This window comes from Chiloscyllium punctatum, chromosome X, assembly GCF_047496795.1.
Source record: "Chiloscyllium punctatum isolate Juve2018m chromosome X, sChiPun1.3, whole genome shotgun sequence".
NCBI classification, from domain to species: domain Eukaryota; kingdom Metazoa; phylum Chordata; class Chondrichthyes; order Orectolobiformes; family Hemiscylliidae; genus Chiloscyllium; species Chiloscyllium punctatum.
The window spans coordinates 30,738,318-30,759,347 of record NC_092791.1 but is presented as its reverse complement, the minus strand read 5'-3'; the positions used below and the strand labels follow the sequence as shown (position 1 = coordinate 30,759,347).

The following is a 21,030-nucleotide window of genomic DNA, read 5'->3' as shown; positions in this document are numbered from 1 at the left end:
CTGCGGAAGCTCAGGCTTTAAGTATATTCAAGACTGAGATAAAGAGATTTCTAGACGTTAAAGTGAATGAGGGATATGGGATTAGTGGGAAAATGGCACAAAGGTAGATGATCAGCTGCAATCTAGTCGAATGGTGAAACACACTTCCAGGGCTCTCCTTTTCCCATGTTCTCAGTGTGACACAAAGATACATGCACACGCACCAGATTCCAATACTCCGAAATGCAGCAAACTCTCGTGTATCAGAGAGCTACTGTCACTGGGGGTCAATCCTACAATTTAAAAGGGTGACGTTTGCCCAGATTTAAGCAGGAATTTATTCCTACTGAAGGAAGGACAGGCTTCCTACATCACACAGTCAGCCACTGCAACTGAAGACAGCAGCAGAACCTTGGATAAAGATGGGTGACCTCTGACAAGGGATTTGAGCAACACCACTGGTGGGCAACTGCCATGAACAAAAACCCAAGTCACAAGAGCCCACGGAAGTCAGCTGTCGCAATTATGTTAAAGAACAAAGATAACTCTCCACCGACAGACAGACACAGACACAGATACACACACACCCCCAAAAAGCTCTGCTACCTCTTTGAAGTGATCAAATGCAGACAGAATGATTTCATGCCCTCCTCTCACAAGGCACACTGCTGCTAATAGCTCCAATACCAGGGCTTTGGTTCTGCAAAATAAAGAGGACAGTGACTCATCCTTGGTGATGAAGGAATTGCCATACGAAAACAAAAGACAAGGATCCATCTATTCCACCTTCTAGATATTTCAAATCAACCTGTTCAGGTGTGTTGAGCCTTATGGCTCAGAAAAATATGATTAATTTCCAAAACATTTGACTAACTGGTCAACATTGTAAATATGCTTCATCAGCCTGTTTTAGACAAGTTACATGCCTGGAGTCTAGTCAGTTGCAGGAACTGTTGGAAGGTAGGTCAGACAGGATCTAAAAAAATGTTGTTTTCTGATTTATAGCTACAGGCAGAATCAAGACAGAAGATTTTCCTGGATGAAAGAAAGATTATCTTTTGCAGTGATGGGGTGTGCTGAGGGCAGGCTTCCAAATATAAATCAATGACTAAAGATTTCACCTCCCATCATTGCCTACATCAGAACTTCATGACCAAGGCTCCCGGGGGGGATCGGAACATGACTGCCAGTCTTGCCCTGTCAACAGCCCACGGTTTTCTTTGTGACTAACTAAACATGACACTGTGATGGTTCAACAGGAAATGCCAGAGTGGTTGAAGTCAGCATGTTCCTTGTTCTGCCAAGGTTGCCAGTGGGGGGGGCACTGACTTTCTGACAATCGGCCATCCACTAGGCTGCCAATCCACATGTCAGTCATGATCAAACTGGATGGTTGAGCTGTCTGAATGGCCTCCTCCTGTTCCTACATCCCATTCCCTTATACCCAGCACCAAGGAGAGAGGCAACTGGCAAAAGCTTTGACAAATTTGTTTGAGGTATAACATTTTGGCTCACATTGACTTTGGAGAAATAGTCACAAAAGCAGGAGAATAAGATGCTGGCTTCTTACCTGGGATTCTTGTTGTTCAAGCTAAGTGCGATTTCATTCACAGCATGTGGGTGTGACATGACTAAGTTGAAACCGTACTGAATAAGAAAAGGAAGAAATGGAAGGGAGGGGTCATCAGCACATCTTTAATTAAAACAGATCCCAGAAAGTGAGTGAAACCTGCTGTGTCAATGGATTGGAATGAGCTGAATGACCCGTGCATCCATCGCAACAACGTCAGGCACAGGTAGGGAACATGCTGTTTTGAAGTTGCTGGGTGGAGGGGAATTTGCTGTACCTGGTAGTTCATGACAGCCCGCAAGCACATGATACAAACATGGACATCATCCTTTTGGCTCACGAGTCGGGAGTTCTTCAGGAGTTTCCTGTCAGGCAAAGTGTTGTAGCTGTGGAAGAAATTCAACATTACTACAATCATCATAAGACAGGCCACATACCCACCATAACGGAGTTACCAGTATCAAGACCTGGACAGGTTGGTGATCGAGGAACCAATGCCCATTCCTCTGGTACCCTGGATGGCTGGAGAAGCTGTATTAAAAGATGTCCTAGCTTCTCTTTAAAATGGAGATTGTCAACACTTGACATCAAGGGCAATGCATGGCCACTTGGATGAGGCATGCAATTAAAATGTTGCAGTTATGCAGGACCAACATTTTACAACATCCCAAGACACCTCTTGGGATACCAAGTCACACAAGGTAAATAGGAGTAAAGATGATCAAGATCTTGGTCAAGGTGTGTCAAAGAAGGAAAGAGACGTAGTGAGGTGTAGATGTTTAGGGAAGAGATTCCAGCACCTACACAAACAAGACAGTTGAAGACACAGCCACCAGATAAGATTTTAAGGAGGCCACCATAACCCACAGGAGGAGGAGGAGGAGGAAGGGAGGAAGAGGAAGAGGAGGAGGAAGAGGAGGAGGAAGAGGAGGAGGAGGTTGGAGCTGTGAGTTTAAAACCAATCCCTCATCACTCTCAAATCACAAGGACTGCAGGAAGAATATAGCAGCTGTATGCAAGATTCATTCCTTTAACATAAATATGCATAAGTGCAGAAGGAAAGGGCCTACTGAACTAGGTTCTGGATTAGTGGTGCTGGAAGAGCACAGCAGTTCAGGCAGCATCCGAGAAGCAGTAAAATCGACGTTTCGGGCAAAAGCCCTTCATAAGGAATAAAGGCAGAGAGCCTGAAAGGTGGAGAGATAAATGAGAGGGGGGTGTGGGTGGGGAGAAAGTAACAGAGTACAATAGGTGAGTGGGGGAGGGGATGAAGGTGATAGGTCAGGGAAGAGGGTGGAGTGGATAGGTGGAAAAGAAGACAGACAGGTAGGACAAGTCATGGGGACAGTGCTGAGCTGGAAGTTTGGAACTAGGGTGAGATGTGGGAAGGGGAAATGAGGAAACTTTTGAAGTCCACATTGATGCCCTGGGGTTGAAGTGTACCGAGGTGGAAGATGAGACATTCTTCCTCCAGGCGTCTGGTGGTGAGGGAGCGGCGAAAGAGGCCAGGACCTCCATGTCCTCGGCAGAGTGGGAGGGGGGAGTTGAAATGTTGGGCCACGGGGCGGTGTGGTTGATTGGTGCGGGTGTCCCGGAGATGTTCCCTAAAGCGCTCTGCTAGGAGGCGTCCAGTCTCCCCAATGTCGCGGAGACCGCATCGGGAGCAACGGATACAATAAATGATATTGGTGGATGCGCAGGTAAAACTTTAATGGATGTGGAAGGCTCCTTTAGGGCCTTGGATGGAGGTGAGGGAGGTGGTGTGGGCACAGGTTTTACAATTCCTGCGGTTGTAGGGGGTGTGGACCTGACCAGGTAGTCACGGAGGGAACGGTCTTCGCGGAAGGCGGAAAGGGGTGGGGAGGGAAATATATCCCTGGTAGTGGGGTCTTTTTGGAGGTGGCGGAAATGTCGGCGGATGATTTGGTTTATGCGAAGGTTGATAGGGTGGAAGGTGAGCACCAGGGGCGTTCTGTCCTTGTTACGGATGGAGGGGTGGGGTTTGAGGGCGGAGGTGCGGGATGTGGACGAGATGCGTTGGAGGGCATCTTTAACCACGTGGGAAGGGAAATTGCAGCAGATACGGTGGAGGCGGAGGAATTGGGAATACGGGATGGCACTTTTGCAAGAGGTAGGGTGGGAAGAGGTGTAATCCAGGTAGTTGTGGGAGTCGGTGGGTTTGTAAAAAAATGTCCATGTCAAGTCGGTTGTCATTAATGGAGATGGAGAGGTCCAGGAAGGGGAGGGAGGTGTCAGAGATGGTCCAGGTAAATTTAAGGTCAGGGTGGAATGTGTTGAAGTTGATGAATTGCACAACCTCCTCGCGGGAGCACGAGGTGGCGCCAATGCAGTCATCAATGTAGCGGAGGAAGAGGTGGGGAGTGGTGCCGGTGTAATTACGGAAGTTCGACTGTTCTACGTAGACAAAGAGACAAACATAGCTGGGGCACATACGTGTGCCATGGCTACCCCTTTGGTCTGGAGGAAGTGGGAGGATTCGAAGGAGAAATTGTTAAGGGTGAGGACCAGTTCAGCCAAACGAACGAGAGTGTCGGTGGAAGGGTACTGTTGAGGACGTTGGGAGAGGAAAAAATGGAGGGCTTGGAGGCTCTGGTCATGGTGGATGGAGGTGTAGAGGGATTGGATATCCGTGGTGAAGATGAGGCCTTGGGGGCCGGGGAAATGGAAGTCTTGGAGGAGGTGGAGGGCGTGGGTGGTGTCTCGAACGTATGTGGGGATTTTCTGGACTAGGGGGGATAGGACAGTGTCGAGGTAGGTAGAGATGAGTTCAGTGGGGCAGGAGCATGCTGAGACAATGGGTCGGTCAGGCTTGTGGATCTTGGGAAGGAGGTAGAACCGGGCAGTGTGGGGTTCCCGGACTATGAGGTTGGAAGTTGTGGGTGTGAGATCTCCTGAGGTGATGAGGTTCTGTATGGTCTGGGAGATGATGGTTTGGTGATGGGGGGTGGTCACTAGGGTTGAAGATCTCTTTAAAAAAAACAGAAATTTAGCTCTAGCAGTTTGAGGTGAATCAAACTAAGCAGTCAAAAGGATTAGCTGATACTCAAACTAATTTAACAGGAATTGTCTCAATTATTACATGGCTGGCAGGCTTTAGTACAACTTCAGACTTCATTTGAAATATGTGAAAAAGAAGTCAGCATTCAATGTTCCTATATTCTGAAATTCTTGCCTTGTAAATCTGAACCACAAAATGAAACAGACATGATTTTGAACCGGCGATGAAAAAAGCTTCTTAGAAAAGAAATGCAACAATCTCAGAGCCACAGAATGAGCTTTTTACTGTTCACTGGGGTTTTGTGGTTTTCTTACCAAGTATGTGTGTTGCAGAAGGAAATGGAAACAGTCAAACACAAGAGCTTAAAAGTCATAACAGAAGCCTGAAAATGCTTTTTTTTAAAAAATTCTCTTGTGGGACATGGGTTGGCCAACATTTATTATCCCTCAGTTTCTCACCATTCCAGAATAGTCTACTTTTTCATATTTCATACCAGACGGAATGGTCTTCCGTTGATCACACTGTAGTTCATAATCTTTTCCCTCCTATTACCTAACCTTTTGCAGCCTCTTTGGGTTCACTTACTTTTACACCGAACTTTGTATCAGCACAGTTGGATGCCTGCAGTGCCACGATCTAGTGATCTAGGTCTTTAATATAGATTATAAACAGCCAAGTCTGTACTAATCCTTGGGCACCATGATATGAGTTACACAGCCTGCTGTTCGTCATGTCCTGTTCTACCTCGTTTTTGTTTTTGGCCCATCAACCAATCATCAATTCATGCTAATATAGCACCCATAATTCATCATTCCCAGTTTTATCTAATATCCTCTTGTATTGCTGCTCATAGAATAAATTTAAACATCCAAATACACCGTATCCGCCAATTCTTTCAATAAGATGGCAACAGGCTGCTTGGAGAAGAAGTGACAAAAATCCAGCTACAAATTAGAAGGAGGTGTTTGCGAGTCTCTGCAAAACCAAGGACTGACAAGATCTGCAGATCATCTACCTCAGCATTCTTGTTTGGAAAAGGGTTTGTGTTTTGAAGCGTCATAAAGCTCTCGAGATGGAGAGGAAATCTGCCGCACTGGCTCGGCACAGCGTGAAGGATCCCTTCTTGCACGTCAGCTGAAACTGACTAAACTAAAGCACGAGTCAACCATGGTTAGATCACCTACCAAAAATACACTTCAAAAAAGCCTCCTTTTCTGTACTATTTTAAACAGATGAATTATCAATTGCATCAGACCACCCAGCCCAGAGTGCTTAAATGCCTGTTTCTTTACCGGGGTAAGTGTTCCACTTAATTAATTAACCTACTTTTGGCCTGTGTTTATAATCAAGAAGATCATTCTGTATCTTGCTCTTTGCTGACTGGTTTTATTTCCTCTCTCTACCCACAGAAAAACCTCACTGACTCACTTCAGTAAAGGTGATTTCTGGTCTTTGGGAGTGGGGAAGGGGGGTGGGGGGGAAACAACAGCTCTCACTTCTTTAAAAAAAATTTTGACATGTGGGGGTTACAGACAAGGCCGGCATCCACAATTGCCCTCAAGAAGCTGGTGACGGCAGGCTTTCTTCTTGAACCTCTGCATCCCAATAACACAAGAAATCATAGTAGCAGGCCTTCCAGCCTGCTTACTGTTTGAGAAGAGAGTGACTGTACTGATGGTGGCCTCGGGTTTGAGCCGTCTGCACTGCTGTGAGGTTGGGTTCAATCAGTTCGTGCTGATCCTTTGCTGTGCCCTCTCGAGTTAGGTTGCCATGAGGCTACTGCAGACAGCATGCTGCCTACAACTGACTGCCTTCACTTTTAGTGTGCTGCCTCAGGTCTCTGTCTTATCCAGAGTGACCGGCAAGAGGCTGGAAGAACACAGCTAGCCAGGCGGCATCAGGAGGTGGAGAGGTCAACGTTTCAGGAGTAACCCTTCTTCAGGGCTGGGGGTGAGTGTAGGGGGAATTGAAAGTGAGTCTCAGCCAAATATTTTTTAAAAACTGTTTCACTAAATGTTCTTTATAAAAGGAAATCTGCCATTCTTACCCAGTCTGGCTGACCTAGAACTCCAGACCCACAGCAATGTGATTAACTCTCAACTGCCCTCCAAAATGCTCAAAGAAATTAGTGATGGACAACAAATACTGGCCTTGCCAATGACACCCACATCATGAAAGGAAAGAAACAAAAAATGTCAAGGAACAGCAGCATATCACATACCAGAGAGATCGCCACCTGAGCTTGGCATCCCAGCTAAAACACTGAATACATCTTCTATCATTAATTCAGAAACTCATTCTCGATAGCTGTTACTGCTATTTATATTGAAAAAGAGAGCCAGACCCTTCTTATTTTAAGCCAAGCACAACTCTTCGTTGTAATTCAGGAACTATGTAATAATGCATAGGTGTCAAATGGGCAGGTCTGCAACAATTTGTCAGGATCTTTGGTTCAATTCTGTGGGACCCCATTTGCCATTTCAATTGGACCTCCACAAATGGGTGGCCATGAATATCACGAGCACCAGGTGAAGGATTTAAAGGCCCAAGAAAGGGTTGGAGGTAGGTGGACAGGGCAGTTAGGCTAACAGCAGGAGTCATATGCTCCGATGAATGACTCATAGCACCAGAGCACAAGGGGCACTAAAATGGCCAAGGAAGAGGCCCATGGTCAGGGTGTCATTGCTCACATCCTATGGAGGGAGTTGGAAGAGATGACCTAATGGCTGAGTGCGAACTCTAAACAGAATGCATTCTGTGCAGAGTCAACTGTTGAGAGCTACTAGACTCATGCCTACCCTGTCAAAATTATAATCTGCTTCTTTGTCTGTTTCTTCAATGCCATGTGTGTGTCTGTATTTCTCATGGAGCCAGTGTGTGTAATCACTGTGGGGACAATCTGGATTGTTCATCTGAGGGCTTCCCTTACTTCTGTTCAATATCTCCTGCCCCCGCCTCACTCCCCTTCCAAGATGGCCCAGGATTAGTGAATGTGCTCCCCCCACCAAACTTCTGTGTGTTGCAACACATCAATGCAATAAAAAGCCATGTCACAAAGGGAAAGTGGAATTACAGCAACTGCAAAATGATCATGGCGACGAACCTACAGGAGTGTGGGGAGGGAAAGAAACATAAAAACAATATAAATTATGGCCAACAAGACACCACAGTCTCAAGTATGACACCACACTAACTGATCCACTCGCTATATTGTGGGATATCAAATCGGCAAAATGCAGCTCTGGCATCAGCAGCACAAATAGCAGGCAATAGGCAAGTTATCAGCACATTGTAAAGCCAAGACTCCGGGGATGCAATGGTTTAAGTCAAGGTCACTTTGGTCAGCTTTGTCATGGCAAGGCTCAAAAGGCCCCAGGTACTACTCACACCTTGTAAATGCACTGAAATGGCATTGTCCCATTCAAATGATCTGTCAAACTGAAGCAGAAGGAGCTTTAATAACTAACTCAGAGAGATGATGAAACCTTTCCACACAAATGCACAGACAAAAACCTTGGAATGCAGTCCAATTTGTCTTCAGGTTTGACAGATTTTAGATAAACACAGACCACACATATAATCATACACATACAAAAATATACATTCAAATTAGTTTTAAAGGAACAATGCCACATTCAGTGAGCAAACGTGTTTTTTTTGTCATTGAAGTTTTTGTTCAATTGCAAGTGCAGATTGTTGGAGAGTAGCGAGACAGTTATCCTGCTGTCATCTTGTTAACAGCAAGTAATTCATTAATATCACCTGCACTCTAAGTTCAAATTTAAGCTGGTATCATTGCTTTTGGTAAAAATGGAATCCACAACAAACAGTGATCGGAATGGAGATAACGGTTTCGGTGTTGTGTTCAAGGTCGTCAATTTGGTTGTCTGTACTCCATCTGCTACAACCTGACCTGCACCCTTTCTTCCACCATCCATTGTCCAACAAACCCATCCTCCCACTACACAACCTTGATGCAGTGCCTCTACCCTAACCTAATAATGCACAGACCAGCACTATTGGTTTCAGAAATCCAAAAATAGAGTTAGCAACCCTTCAGGATTAGTCTGGAGACTCCTACGCAATATTACCTGGTAGAAAAATCACAGCAGAGCTCAAAACAACTGCGCTTTTCAAAATAAAATGTTTACATGGAATACTTTTGTTCATAAAATGTTTAGAGTCAAGAAAAGGAAGCTGCTTAACTGACTGGCTTTCCAATTGGTTTGTGAAGACATCCCTGTGTGTCTGTTAGGATGGATATTTTGGGAAACCAGTGGTACAAGTGGGACAGTTTGAGGTGGTAGATCATGTCGTAGTGATGAAGCTTCCTGGAATACATTCAACCAGAGTTGGCAACTTTCAAAAGAAGTCACTATCCCTCACTCCTGATCATTATCCAGTGACTGTTGCTGGATGGCTGAAGTGCAGCCAGCATTCAAATAAAAGTAAAATACTCCAGATGCTGGAGATCTGGAAAACTGATGCTGCTGGAGAAACTCAGCAGGTCTGTGGAGAGAGTTAATGTTTCAAGTCCAGGATGACTCTTACTCAGAGTTGCTCCAACACTTTGTTTTATTGTGGTCAACACTGCCTGTGATAATCGCTCTTGTGCCCAAACAGCCTGTTGACAATCGTGGGCATGTTCACATGTGAAAAAAGGCAGGGGTCTTGAAAGATTTTCAATGATTTTTGAACTGTCCCCTCCTTTCAGAAGGTTGGAAAGGAAACTATGCCTACAAAAACTGTGAACATCAAACTAACTGATGTATATACTGAAGAAAAGATCAATCTAAATAAAGACTGTGGAATTCATTTATTCAGCACTACGCATTCTTTCATGTTTGAGAGACAGCAGCATTTTGTTTATTCTCTGTAGTTTCACACTTAGCATGTGCATTTTACTTTGCTGCAACAAAGGCCAGAACACTGAAAAGAAAGCTAGATTTAAATTTGGAACACAGTTACCGACAGAATTGCCCCTGACAGAGAATTATGAACATACCCCCACTGAATATACAGCTGCTGCATAAATGCCCACATGTGTTCCAGATGTTCAGCTCAAATCTCTCTCTCTCATGCCAATCAGGAACAATAAAACCAGGGCCAGGATAGGATTGGTGGAAGATAGTAAATGAAAGAGAAACCTGGATTTAACTTTGAAAAGCACATGGAGTTGGGGGCTGTGACTGAGACTAACGTCTTGCAGAGGTTGAGGGCATTTAATAAAAAACTGCAATTTTTGTGGATAGTGTGCAAATAATTGGACTATTTTAGAAAACACACTTCTAATTTTCATGCTCAAGTTTAATAACGATTCTTTATTTTCCCCCCTTCTGTTTAAATCCACCTATTACTGCCATCAAGATACCAAATCCCAGGTCAGATGCACCAGAGACAGAGTAAAGCTAACTTGGTCCTAAACATTACTACCCAGCATCTCCTACTGCACCAGTCTTCTTTATGAAGTAAAATGCCAATTACATAGAATGTTATACCGTGGAGCTGGATAGGAATGGCCCAAAGACATTACACACTGGCTCCTTATAGCTAGCAGATTATCATTTTGTCAGCCTGGGCTGGACGCAAACCCAAGTGCCAATGGTGCAAGGCTAAAGTATAACAGACTACAGCAGCGAAATCTGGCCTATTCTCATTACACACCTCAACCTAGCTAATAGTGCCACCAATAGGAAAACCAATGAACATTCCTCAGTGTGCAGACCTTGGGTTGGGAAGGTTAAGTACTCATTGCATCCCTGTGTGTCTGTTAGAAGCCAAGCAATACATACCGTAGGATAGATTGCCTGGCAGAGCGAGAGAGGCTGTTGCTGAAAGCCAGGGGCAGGACATTGCTCTGGTGCAGATCTTCTATAGACCTGCCCCAGGGTTTCGACTTGTCGAGGGCACCATCATCACCATTCTCCACAAGGTCAAAGTCAAACCTAGGTCACAATGGGATAAAAATGTCTTTTGATCACCCCCGTCCACACTGATTGACATGTAGCCCCTTTAAGTACAGAATCGCCATGTGCCTATTTCTGTTTCATATCATTAACAGGAAAAAAAAAGGGTATACTACCCTTTAAATGGCAGTCTCTGAATGTTTAAATGAGGATTAAGGAGCTTTGCACTGATTGTTTTCCCACAAGATTTGAACATTTCTTTAAACTTCAGGAATTTTCCACAGTCACCTTAATCACACTGTTCCAATAAGAACAAATTGAACTGGTGAGAATAAATGTGACAAAACATACTTTATACCACTTCTCACCTGCAATATCAGCCCCGTGCAAGATTAAGAGCACTACAAGGGCTTGCTCTAGTAAGATTCAGTTCAAAGAAAGTGGCATTTCTGCTCAGTGTGGATCAATCTCCCTACCTGTTTGCGCAGAGACTGGTTCTTTCCAGAGCCCGATGGTCATTACCTAGACACAAAAAAAATACCCAAATGCAAAAGAGGAGGGAGGTCCATTGTGGAAAAGCTCAAAAAAATGTGGAAAGCTGATGGGTCGATGCCAGTCAGATGCTCGAGACTACTTCAGATGTATTTCACACTCAAAGCCAGGGTTATGGAAAGCTTTGGAAAATAGGGGAAGGAGCCTGTGAAGATGAAATGAAGCATAATATGCAGAATGCCAAAGTGTAGAGCTGTAAAACCTGTTAGAAAGGCATTGCCAAGGTCTAGAAAGCCCCTGAGATAGGAGCACAGGAAAATTCACAAAACAGAAGTTTATAACTGAAGTGTTGATGCTTTTTGCCACTGTGGGATGCTGAGGTGCACGCCACAAAGTCTGGGGACAGCCACATGTAGAAGTTAACTGCCCAGTTCCATTAATCCCCAGATCTCTCCAGCTGCTGGTTTAGACAGATCATGGCATTCTGATTTAAGACTCATACACAGATAAAGCAACAGTGTTAAGCATAGCATTTTCCTAACCGCCAAGGTCACATGCAGAACATCCAAGTCAATATGAAATGTAAACTCTAAAGGAAACGAGTTGCCAGGTTTTGTGGGCGACTTGAACACCACTTGATCTATGGGACTGTCCTGCACTGGACAGGATTAAATAATGACATTGGACCCAGCTGGTCATTACTTCAGAACATATGAAGCTGAAGGAGACCACTCAGCCCCTCAAGCCTGCTCTGTCAACCAATAAGATCATGGCTGATCTGATCTCAATCTAAACTCTGCATTCCTGTTGCCCCTGAGGTCGCCTATAGGTCAAAGATCTGCTTAACTGATCTTTGAATAAACTCAATTTCCCAACCTCCTTTCCTCTCCAAGGTGGAGGACTCCAAAGATTTACAATCCCCTGAATCTCCTCATATCCACCATAAGTGAGCAATCCCTTATTCTGAACTTGTGGCCCCTTGTTCCATACTCCCCCATGAGGGGAAACAACCTCTCATCATCAGGTGCTACCAAGCTTTCATAAGATCACCTCAGACTCTTCTAAACGGCAATGCCATAGACTCAGCCTGCTCAAACCTTTCTTATAAGACAATCCCCAGTGAACACTCCCTAAGCTGCCTCCAATGCAAGTACATCCGTCCTAAAGTAAGATAACCAAAACTGTGCACAGTGCTCCCGATGTGGTCTCACCAACATCTTAGAGTTAGAGCAACACCTCCCTACTTTCATACTCCATCCCATTTGTAATAAAGGTCAACAGTCCATTAAGTCAAATTCAACTACAAAAAATAACCACAAAAATCTTGCTTAAAATCTAAATTGAAAAACTTGATTAATAAACTGGTGGAGTAATGTGGCACCATCTGTGGAAAATCTCTTAGACGAGGGAAGCCTAATCTGCAAACAGAAACCTTTGTTCATCCAAATCTCAGATGGCAATTGCTGGAATATAATCCAGGACCTGCTGAGTGTTATTTACCAATGAGATAAAATGCAATAGGCAAACGATCCTGGGGATCAACTTAATCAGAATCGGTGATTCTTGCGCGGCACGCTGCTTACCGACATACAACCAAGGAGGAGGACTAAGCCATTCAGCCCTTTAAATCGGCTCTGTCATTCAATAAGATTGCAGCTAATCTGATTTTGGCCTCGAATCTACATTGCCACTTACCCCTGATAACCTTTCACCCCCTTCCTTACCAAGAATCTGGCTATTCAGAAGCTGGCTTCCACCGCCTTTTGAGGAAGAGAGAGTTCAAAAGACTCAAGAAAAAATTTCACCTCATACATTTTAAATGGGCAAGGGCCTCTTACTTTTAAACAGTGAGCCCTAATCCTAGATTCTTGCACAAGAAGAAACATCCTCACCACAGCCACCCTATCAATTCCCGTCAGGATCTTATTTGTTTAAAATCAAGTCACCTTGCTTATCCCATTCGACTGGAAGCACCATGCTGACAGAAGCCCTCAGTTCAAGATGGCGGGAAGGATTTATATTGGGGGTCAGAACCAATCTCTGCAAATTACTGGAATTTAAATCCAAGAATGTGAAGACAAGTTACAACTTCCATGCTAAAGGGCCACCCAAGATTGAAGTATATTCCCACACAATTCACTTACCACAAGCGTATTCAAGGGAGCTTAACTGTTCAGGCAGTTTTAATGCATCCAGTCCTAACATCTGCTGTAACTGAACTTCTGTTGTTGAAAGGTTTCAAGGAGAGCAGAGATTAGAAATGAAAAAGCAGAGAATGAAGCCTTAAATGGAACTTTTTTTCTGAGAAACACAAAGGTGGAAGAATGGAGATGGAAAAGTATAACACCAGGCAACCCTTCCTCCAGCTACTTACATAACTCCGCACTGCGCAAAGGAGAGATAGTCCACCAGCACATTGAGACCCTGATTTTCATCGTTTAAAAACTCCCGCACCCACCTAGAAGAGAATAAAGCATATTTACTGAAGATGTCATTGCACATATTAATTGTTCTCTTTCCTTAATCTGCCACTGCTATACCTGTCAGGATTAAAAACAGATTGCAGTCAGTGCACAGTAATTATCAATAACCCACCAGTGTTGGAAAGAAAAATCTATGTATACCACCAGTGTTCACAGTGTGGCCGGAGGTCAATTCACGTTTCACTCCTTTATCACTGGCCCTGCTGTCTTCAACCATATTTCAGATGCCTCTGGCTGAGAGAATTGTGGGTTCAAGTCCCACTCCAGAGACGAACATTAAACAAAACCCAACAAGCCAGTGCAGTACTGAGGAAATGCTGCACTGCTGATTGAGCAGTTAATCCAAGGCCCAGTTCTGCCCTGCCAAATGGGCAGAAAAGATGCTTCTGTACTGTTTTAAAGAAGAGCTGGGGAGTTCTCCTCTGTGGCAAAAGTGAAGACTGCAGTTGCTGGAGATTAGAGTCGAGAGTGTGGTGCTGGAAAAGCACAGCAAGTCAGGCAGCATTCAAGGAGCAGGAGAATCAACATTTCGGGCAAAAGCCCTTCATCAGGAAAGAGGCCGTGAGCCGAGGGGGTGGTGAGATAAATGGGAGGTGGTTGGGGCTGAAGGAAAGGTAGCTGAGAGTGCAATAGGTAGATGCAGGTGGGGATAATGGCAATAGGTCGGCGAGGAGGGTGGAGTTGATAGGTGGGAAGGAAGATTGACAGTGGGACAGGTATTGAGGGTGATGCTGAGTAGGAAGGTTGGAACTGGGATAAAGGTGGGGGGAGGAGAAATGAGGAAACTGGTGAAATCCACACTGGTGCCATGGGGTTGGAGGGTCCCAAAGCGGAAGATGAGGCGTTCTTCCTCCAGGCATCAGGTGGCTAGGGAGTGTGATGGAGGCGGCCCAGGACCTGCATGTCCTCTGAGGAGTGGGAGGGGGAGCTGAAGTGTTTGGCCACGGGGTGGTACGGTTGGTTAGTGTGGGTTGCACTCTCAGGTACCTTCCTACCAGCACCCACCACACAATTTATCTCACCACCCCCTTGGCTCACAGTCTCATTCCTGACCAAGGGCTTTTGCCCAAAACATTGATTCTCCTGCTCCTTGGATGTCACCAGCACCACTCTAGAGTTCTTCTCAGTGTCCTGGTCATCACTTTGCTAATCAACATCGCAAAAATAAGAGATTTGGTCATTATCACATTGTTGTTTTGGGAGTTTGCTGTGTTTCATACAGTGCAACAGTGACTGCACTTCACAAAATACTTCACTGGCTGTAAAGCACACTGAGACATGAGCAGTGCAAAATATATACAGTAGCGCCTCGATTTATGAACTTAATCCGTTCCGGGACCCGGTTCGCGAACTGAATCAATTTTTCCCATTGTTCGGATAGCGTAAGAATGCTTGGACAGCTGTTCACAGCGCACGCGCCAAAGACGAACTGAATGAGATCACGCGGGGCCCGAGAGCTTTTGCGTTCAACAAGCGCGTAGCAAAGCAGAACAATGAAACCACGTGGTCGCACACGGGGTTTTGCGTTCGTACCTTGAATTTCGTACGTACGTTGGAGCAAAATTTTACGTACAATCCTGTTCGTAAACCGATTTGTACGTGAACGGGTCGTCGAGGCGCTACTGTACCAGTATTTGTGAGTTGCAAGCCAGGATTTCCTCCCTCTTCACTTCCCTCCTACACCACCATCCCATCCTCATGCAACTCTGTCACCCTCTCTTTCTTCTCCATCTAAATCTTTCTTTTTCTCTCTCTCTCTCTTTCCCCACTCCCAGTGTGTATATGTCTCCCCCTCCCTCTCCCTGCCTTGTGAGAGTTAACAGAGATGGAGAGTTGTAAGGCCATGGAGGGATTTGAAGACAGGGATGAAAGTTTTAAAAGTGAACATTTCAAAACCATAACTTTCCCATTTTAAAAACCCAGGCTGCAGGCGGATGAGAGATTCCTCCCATGTGCCTGGGCTGCATTTGAACCTTAGATTAGGAGCTTCTCCAGTACATCCTGCCGCTTTGAACAATCAACCAGCCGATTAATTTCCATCATGTGGAAGTGCCAATACGTTGCAATTTGTAGGAAATGGGTCATTTCCTCCCCATCATCATCTCACGCCATTATGAAGTGAAGTTCAGGAGTGATCCTTCACGTCTGTGCTGGCCACGTACCCAGTGCAGTGTATGGTCACTCGATTCTGGCACACCGTGCTGAGTGTGGCCATTTCCTAAAATAGCAGTCGCTGGAATGAGCAGGAAATGGAGGCCCAGCATCAGATCGGATGTATGCTGCAGGCAAATCTTTTTCTACCCTAATGTGCGGAATTGAAGTGACATGAGATCACAGACTTTGTTGTGGCTCCATTTTTATTTGTGTGTTAAAATGGAACTTATTTCTGAAGGTAAATTATCTCCTCGTTTTGTTGGTCAACACCGTCACCTTCATCCGCTCCCGTTAGCTTTTGTTTTCAAATCCTGCCAGATACAAGGCTCCTCCATCTTAATGCTTGCTCTTTTTGATGAAGCAATACTTTTCAAACAAAAAAGGAGAAAATCAAAATGATTCACCACGAAATCAAATGCTGTTGGGACTGCCAGTCAGGGAATGAGAATTTATTGCTGTACGCTAGTAGTACAGGAGTTGTGCCCCTCTCTCTGGCCCAGACGATCTGGGTTGAAGTCCTAACTGGCCTGGAGGGGAGTCAGAAATGTCCAAACAAATCGATCAAAAATGACTACAAGAACCCTTTTCCACCTGAGAGAGAAAGGTAGCCTGCACACATGCTGTACAAAGTGTTGTGAAGTTACCAGTGTAGGAGACTAACTGGCTCCTGCCTCTTCCTTTGCCGGATGCATGTTTACCAGATTAAACACCCATAGTCAAAAAAAATCACAATACTTCGCTGTGGTTCAACAAATAACCAACAAGACATGCCTATTCAGCTTGACAATGCACCCAGACCCCCTCTGCAGGGGTCCCTTCAGCGAAATCACGTCATCTGTGTGAAACCCTGAACAAGCTGAAAAGACGACAGACTCTCTGATGGACAACAAAAGTTACAAGATGGGAAGTGCGCAAGATAAGACCATCTCCTCTGCACCTCTGAGCACCAGTCGGAATGTGCTTATGCACCCGATGACCTTACTGTTACTACAACTCGCTGAAGGCTGGTTGTCAGTCTCCCACTGAAGAGGGTGTAGCTTAAGGCAAAGAAAAGGGGCCAGGAAACAGAGGCAGCTCAACAAGATAGGCCCAACTGCAAATGGAATTAACAGACAGGTATTCAGAAACTCACACCCCAGGTCAACAAATGCCACATTTATGGTTATTTGGTCAAGAAGTCTTCTGCAGTACAGCATCACCGCACGCTGTTTACACTCACCACAAAGCTTTCAACAGAGCTTCCCAGGGAAGCAGGAACTGCACATCTGCCATTCTCCAAACATGCTGCCAAGTGAGCTCCTAAACAGTACAATACACAGTGCCACGTGCAAAGGGACACCAAACCCTGGTGGGACCTCACTTGGAAAAGAGTGCAAAGCTCAACTCTCCAAATTTCAAAGAGAAATGGAGGCACTGGTAAAAACCGCAAAGAAATGACTATGATGCTTATTGTTACTGTCCAATAAGACCCCTTCCAAAAGGGAAAAATCTCCTCTATACAAGTAAATTAAGCTGAATTTACTCCAGTCCCCCATCATCCACAAACAGGTAGTGACAAGGACAGCCAAAACTACAATCACTTGGACAGGAAGTCAAGTGGGATTACACATCTAAACAGACAGGAAGTGTTTGCTATTTTAAATTTCAGCCCTTTTTCAAAAAGTGCAGTTTTTAAGAAATACATGCCGCATAGACTGGGATTGAAGTGAAGCTAATGTTCTGACATTTGAAGATAAATGGGAGATGCCATTCGGATAATTATGTGCATCCATCAGTGCCTGGTATGTGGGCTGAAGAACCCGACAGTGGGAGTATTGAAGCTTTGGAGAAACGCACAATGCACAACACACTCCTTAGAATTCGTCAAACAAAGGACCTCATCCAAAGTGAGAACCCACCTTTCTCTCTCTGATGCTCAACACACAACTAAATAGCTGATGTTGCCTACACAGCAACAATGACCACACTCCAAAGTAATTCATCATCTGAGAGACACCTCAAGGCACGAGGGAGAGATGCAATACGATAAGTGCAATTCTCTTTTTCCGGCAAGCCTACTGTGCATGACCAGGATTTATATAGAATTTGGCTTAAAATAAAAATTGAGAGCACTTGGTTCCCTAATCCCTGCTGTCAGTACAGTAACCATTTCTATCAGGTGCAGGTGTACGGCTTCCAGTTGATCTTCTGAAAACCCAGGACTTTGAAAGACAGACATTGACAAACTGGTCAAAGCCTCAATGACCCAGCCTCAAGCCCTAACGACCCAGGAAAGAAAACCACTTTGGGAGGTCAAGTGCAGAATCTGGACCCATACCAAAAGCAAGACCCCTATAGGGACAGGATGCTGGGCTTATTTTTCCAAGGAGTTTTTAAATGCTATATCAATAAACATTGGTAAAATTATTTAAAAATGTATTTGAGATGCATGCAATGAGGCGGGACGTCTGCAACAATCAGCGGGCTGCTTTCAGCAGTTTCCCGGGCAAGACGCACGCACTCAACTGTTTCACTCCAAACATCCTGTTAAGTGGGCCATGCAGCAATGCGATGGACTCTGCCATCTGCAAGAGGATTGTTACATGGGACCAGCATTATCACTTGATCTCGTGGATTCAGCAGTCTGCAGGAAGCCATTGTACCACAGATAATGGGAGGCTTTTCCTCCCAGCCATTCGATCCCAGCCTGCCGTGTAATTGAGGCTGCACAATGGTATATCTGAACTATGTTTCCACCATTCATCTACTAACTCCCGTGCCCAACCCTCAACAGATTGTATTCCTTTTCATTCTGATTTGTCTTAACCCTTGAAATGCCCCTTTCTTCTACCAATTTCAAGACGTAATTCTTTTGTCTTTTTAAGTGTGCAGTAGCTAGTTCGAGCTTCAGTTCAACAGTGAGTGCTTTTTAAGCCACTTGCTGACTGAAAGCTCAGAAACAAAACCAATGGCACTAATTTCATGTTACGCTGTTCTGGTAACTATGGGGCAACTGAGGGGTAGATGGTGGATTCACAGTCATGTCAGTTAACTAGCGATCCTCAAACTAATGCTCTACTAATAAAGGTTGAAATCCGACCACAGCAGCATACTCACCCAATGTAATTGGTTCGGAGGGAGATCTCAAGCTCCCGTAACACTTTGGTTGATTCTTGCACTCGGCGCCTGAATTTCTACAACAAAGAGTGGAGTGAGATTAGAGTGGGGCGTAGATTTGCTCATTTCTCCATTGGGTATTTAACAAAAGACCACATGAACTGCACAGGAAAAATGGCACAACCCATATCTCCGTGAATGCACAATTATAAACCAGATTGTTTGCAATACATCTGACCCCAAGATTAGGTTCTGATCTATATCCACTACACCATGAAAGTCACCTATTTCCACCTCCATAGCATTGCTTAACTTCTCGCTGCTTCAGCATGTCAGTTGTGGGAGGCTTCATCCATGCCTTTGTTGCCTCCAGATCAACTATTCCACCAGACCCCTATTGCTCTTCCACATTACATCCTACGTCTGCATGGCATCCAAAACTCTGCTGTCTGTGTCTTAACTCGCCCTGGCATGGTTAAGCAACAGCTCAGCTTTAAAGTTCTCATCCTGGTTTCCGTCATCGTTCCCTGCCTCTACAACATGTCCTCACCCAACAACACTCCAAGATATCTGAACTCAACTAATTGGGTTCTCTGGACTGCTGCTGATGTGAATCATTCTGCCATTGACAAGCTGTGCCATAGTTGCCAAGACACCATGCTGAAGGAATTGCCTCCTGACACCTCCCCATTTTTCTACCTTTCTTTCCTCTAAGATATTCCTTAAAACCTTCCTCCTTGACCAGGCTTCTGATCATCACTCTCAAAATCTCCATATGTGGCTTGCTGTCCTTTTTTTTTAAGAAAATGGCCCTGTGAGTAAAGCCCCTTAGGACCTGTCATTACATTAAAGGCACAATATAAATGCAAGATGTTATCGATTGGAGCTGAGCTTTGATCTAAACATCGCCATTTCTAACTCTCCAGGAAGTCACACAACAAACAGCTGGAAAATAGAACTTGGAACAGTACAGTACAAGCCCCTCAGCCCTCTATGTTGTGCCGGCCTTTTATCCTACTCGAAGATCAAACTAACCTACATACCCTTCACGCGCTTAAATGTCCCTAAATGGATCTGACTCGACACAGAGTGGTGGGTGCATGGAATGCACTGCCAGCAGTGGGAGTAAAGGACCTACCTCGGACATCTCCCCATAACCTTCCTCCAATCACCTTAAAACTATGCCCCATCGTGATAGACATTTCCACCCTGGGAAAAGTCTCTGGCAACCTGCTCCATCTCTGCCTCTTGACATCTTGTACACGACTATCAAGTCACCTCTCATCCTTCTTCGCTCCAATGAGTAAATAATTGAACAATAACATGGCAAACACAGTGACATTACAGTAGATTCTCGAAGATGGACAGCTGAATTCAGGTTGAACATTCTCTAGTAAATTAGGATCCAGGGCTGTCCCTTCAGCCCTGTATCACACCCAGTGAGTGATCTACATCAAGTGACGTGGGTTAAACAGGCAGAATGGTCAATGATAACAGGGATGATAACCATGCAATAGGTATACAACAAGTTCAGGAACCCAATTCTGATAATGCACAAACGTGTCCTTCAAGATGGGGTTGGCTGTGAGTTTAGAAGGGGCTGTTGAAGGAAAAAGGCAGCAGATAGATGGGAACACCACCCCTGCAAGCTCCCCTCCAAGAAACTCCCCATCCTGACTTGGAAATATATTGCTCTTCCTTCACTGTTACTAGATCAAAATCCTGGAATTCCCTCCCTAAGGGCATTGTGGGACTACCTACAGCACATGGACTGCAGTAATTCAAGAAGGCAGCTCACTCCCAAGGGGCAACTAGGGACAGGGCAATAAATGTGGGCCCAGCCAGCAAAGCCCACAACCCATGAATGAATAAATGAAAAAAGATAAAAGGATAATGCTGCCCTACCCAAACATGTCGGTGTGAAAATAAATCACATACCCACACTCTTGCACAACATATGGATGATAAAAAGGAATCTGCGCCTTAAAACAAGAAACCAATTTTGCCCCTCATTTCCTCTACATCTTTCTGTCTATTCTCTAATGATTGGCTTCTTTGTTACTGCCCATGATGAAAGAAAGAATTGTGGATGATTTTGATATTTACAAAACAGAGACAAACCATTTGGCCCAACCGGTTGGTCATCAGTCACAATCTGAGGATATAAAATAGACTATTTAAGAAGTGAGAGAAGGAGAAATTTCTTCACCCAGAGAGTGAAGCCTGGAGTGAGCCTGTGAAATTCTCTGCCACAGAAAGCAGTCTTTCAAGAACGAGTTAGATACAATTCATAGGGCTAAAGGGATCAAAGGGTATAGGGAGAAAGCAGGA

At 44.8% G+C, this 21,030-nt stretch overlaps 1 protein-coding gene across 4 annotated transcripts in view; it reads right to left on the bottom strand.

Annotated features, from left to right (window-relative positions):
- Positions 1-21,030, bottom strand: part of LOC140471076 (formin-like protein 3) — a 224,817-nt gene that overhangs the window by 58,949 nt on the left and 144,838 nt on the right. For 3 of the 4 annotated variants that reach the window (XR_011956846.1, XM_072566920.1, XM_072566921.1), the window contains exons 4-9: positions 18,700-18,776; positions 13,341-13,424; positions 10,361-10,513; positions 1,827-1,935; positions 1,550-1,626; positions 586-679 (exon numbers count right to left, since the gene is read on the bottom strand). Coding sequence is in view for 3 of the 4 variants with exons in the window: in XM_072566920.1 (XP_072423021.1) it covers positions 586-679; positions 1,550-1,626; positions 1,827-1,935; positions 10,361-10,513; positions 13,341-13,424; positions 18,700-18,776 (594 nt within the window). In the remaining variant the exon portion in view is untranslated. The remainder of the gene's footprint in view (positions 1-585; positions 680-1,549; positions 1,627-1,826; positions 1,936-10,360; positions 10,514-13,340; positions 13,425-18,699; positions 18,777-21,030) is intronic. The other variant, XM_072566922.1, reaches the window with a different exon arrangement.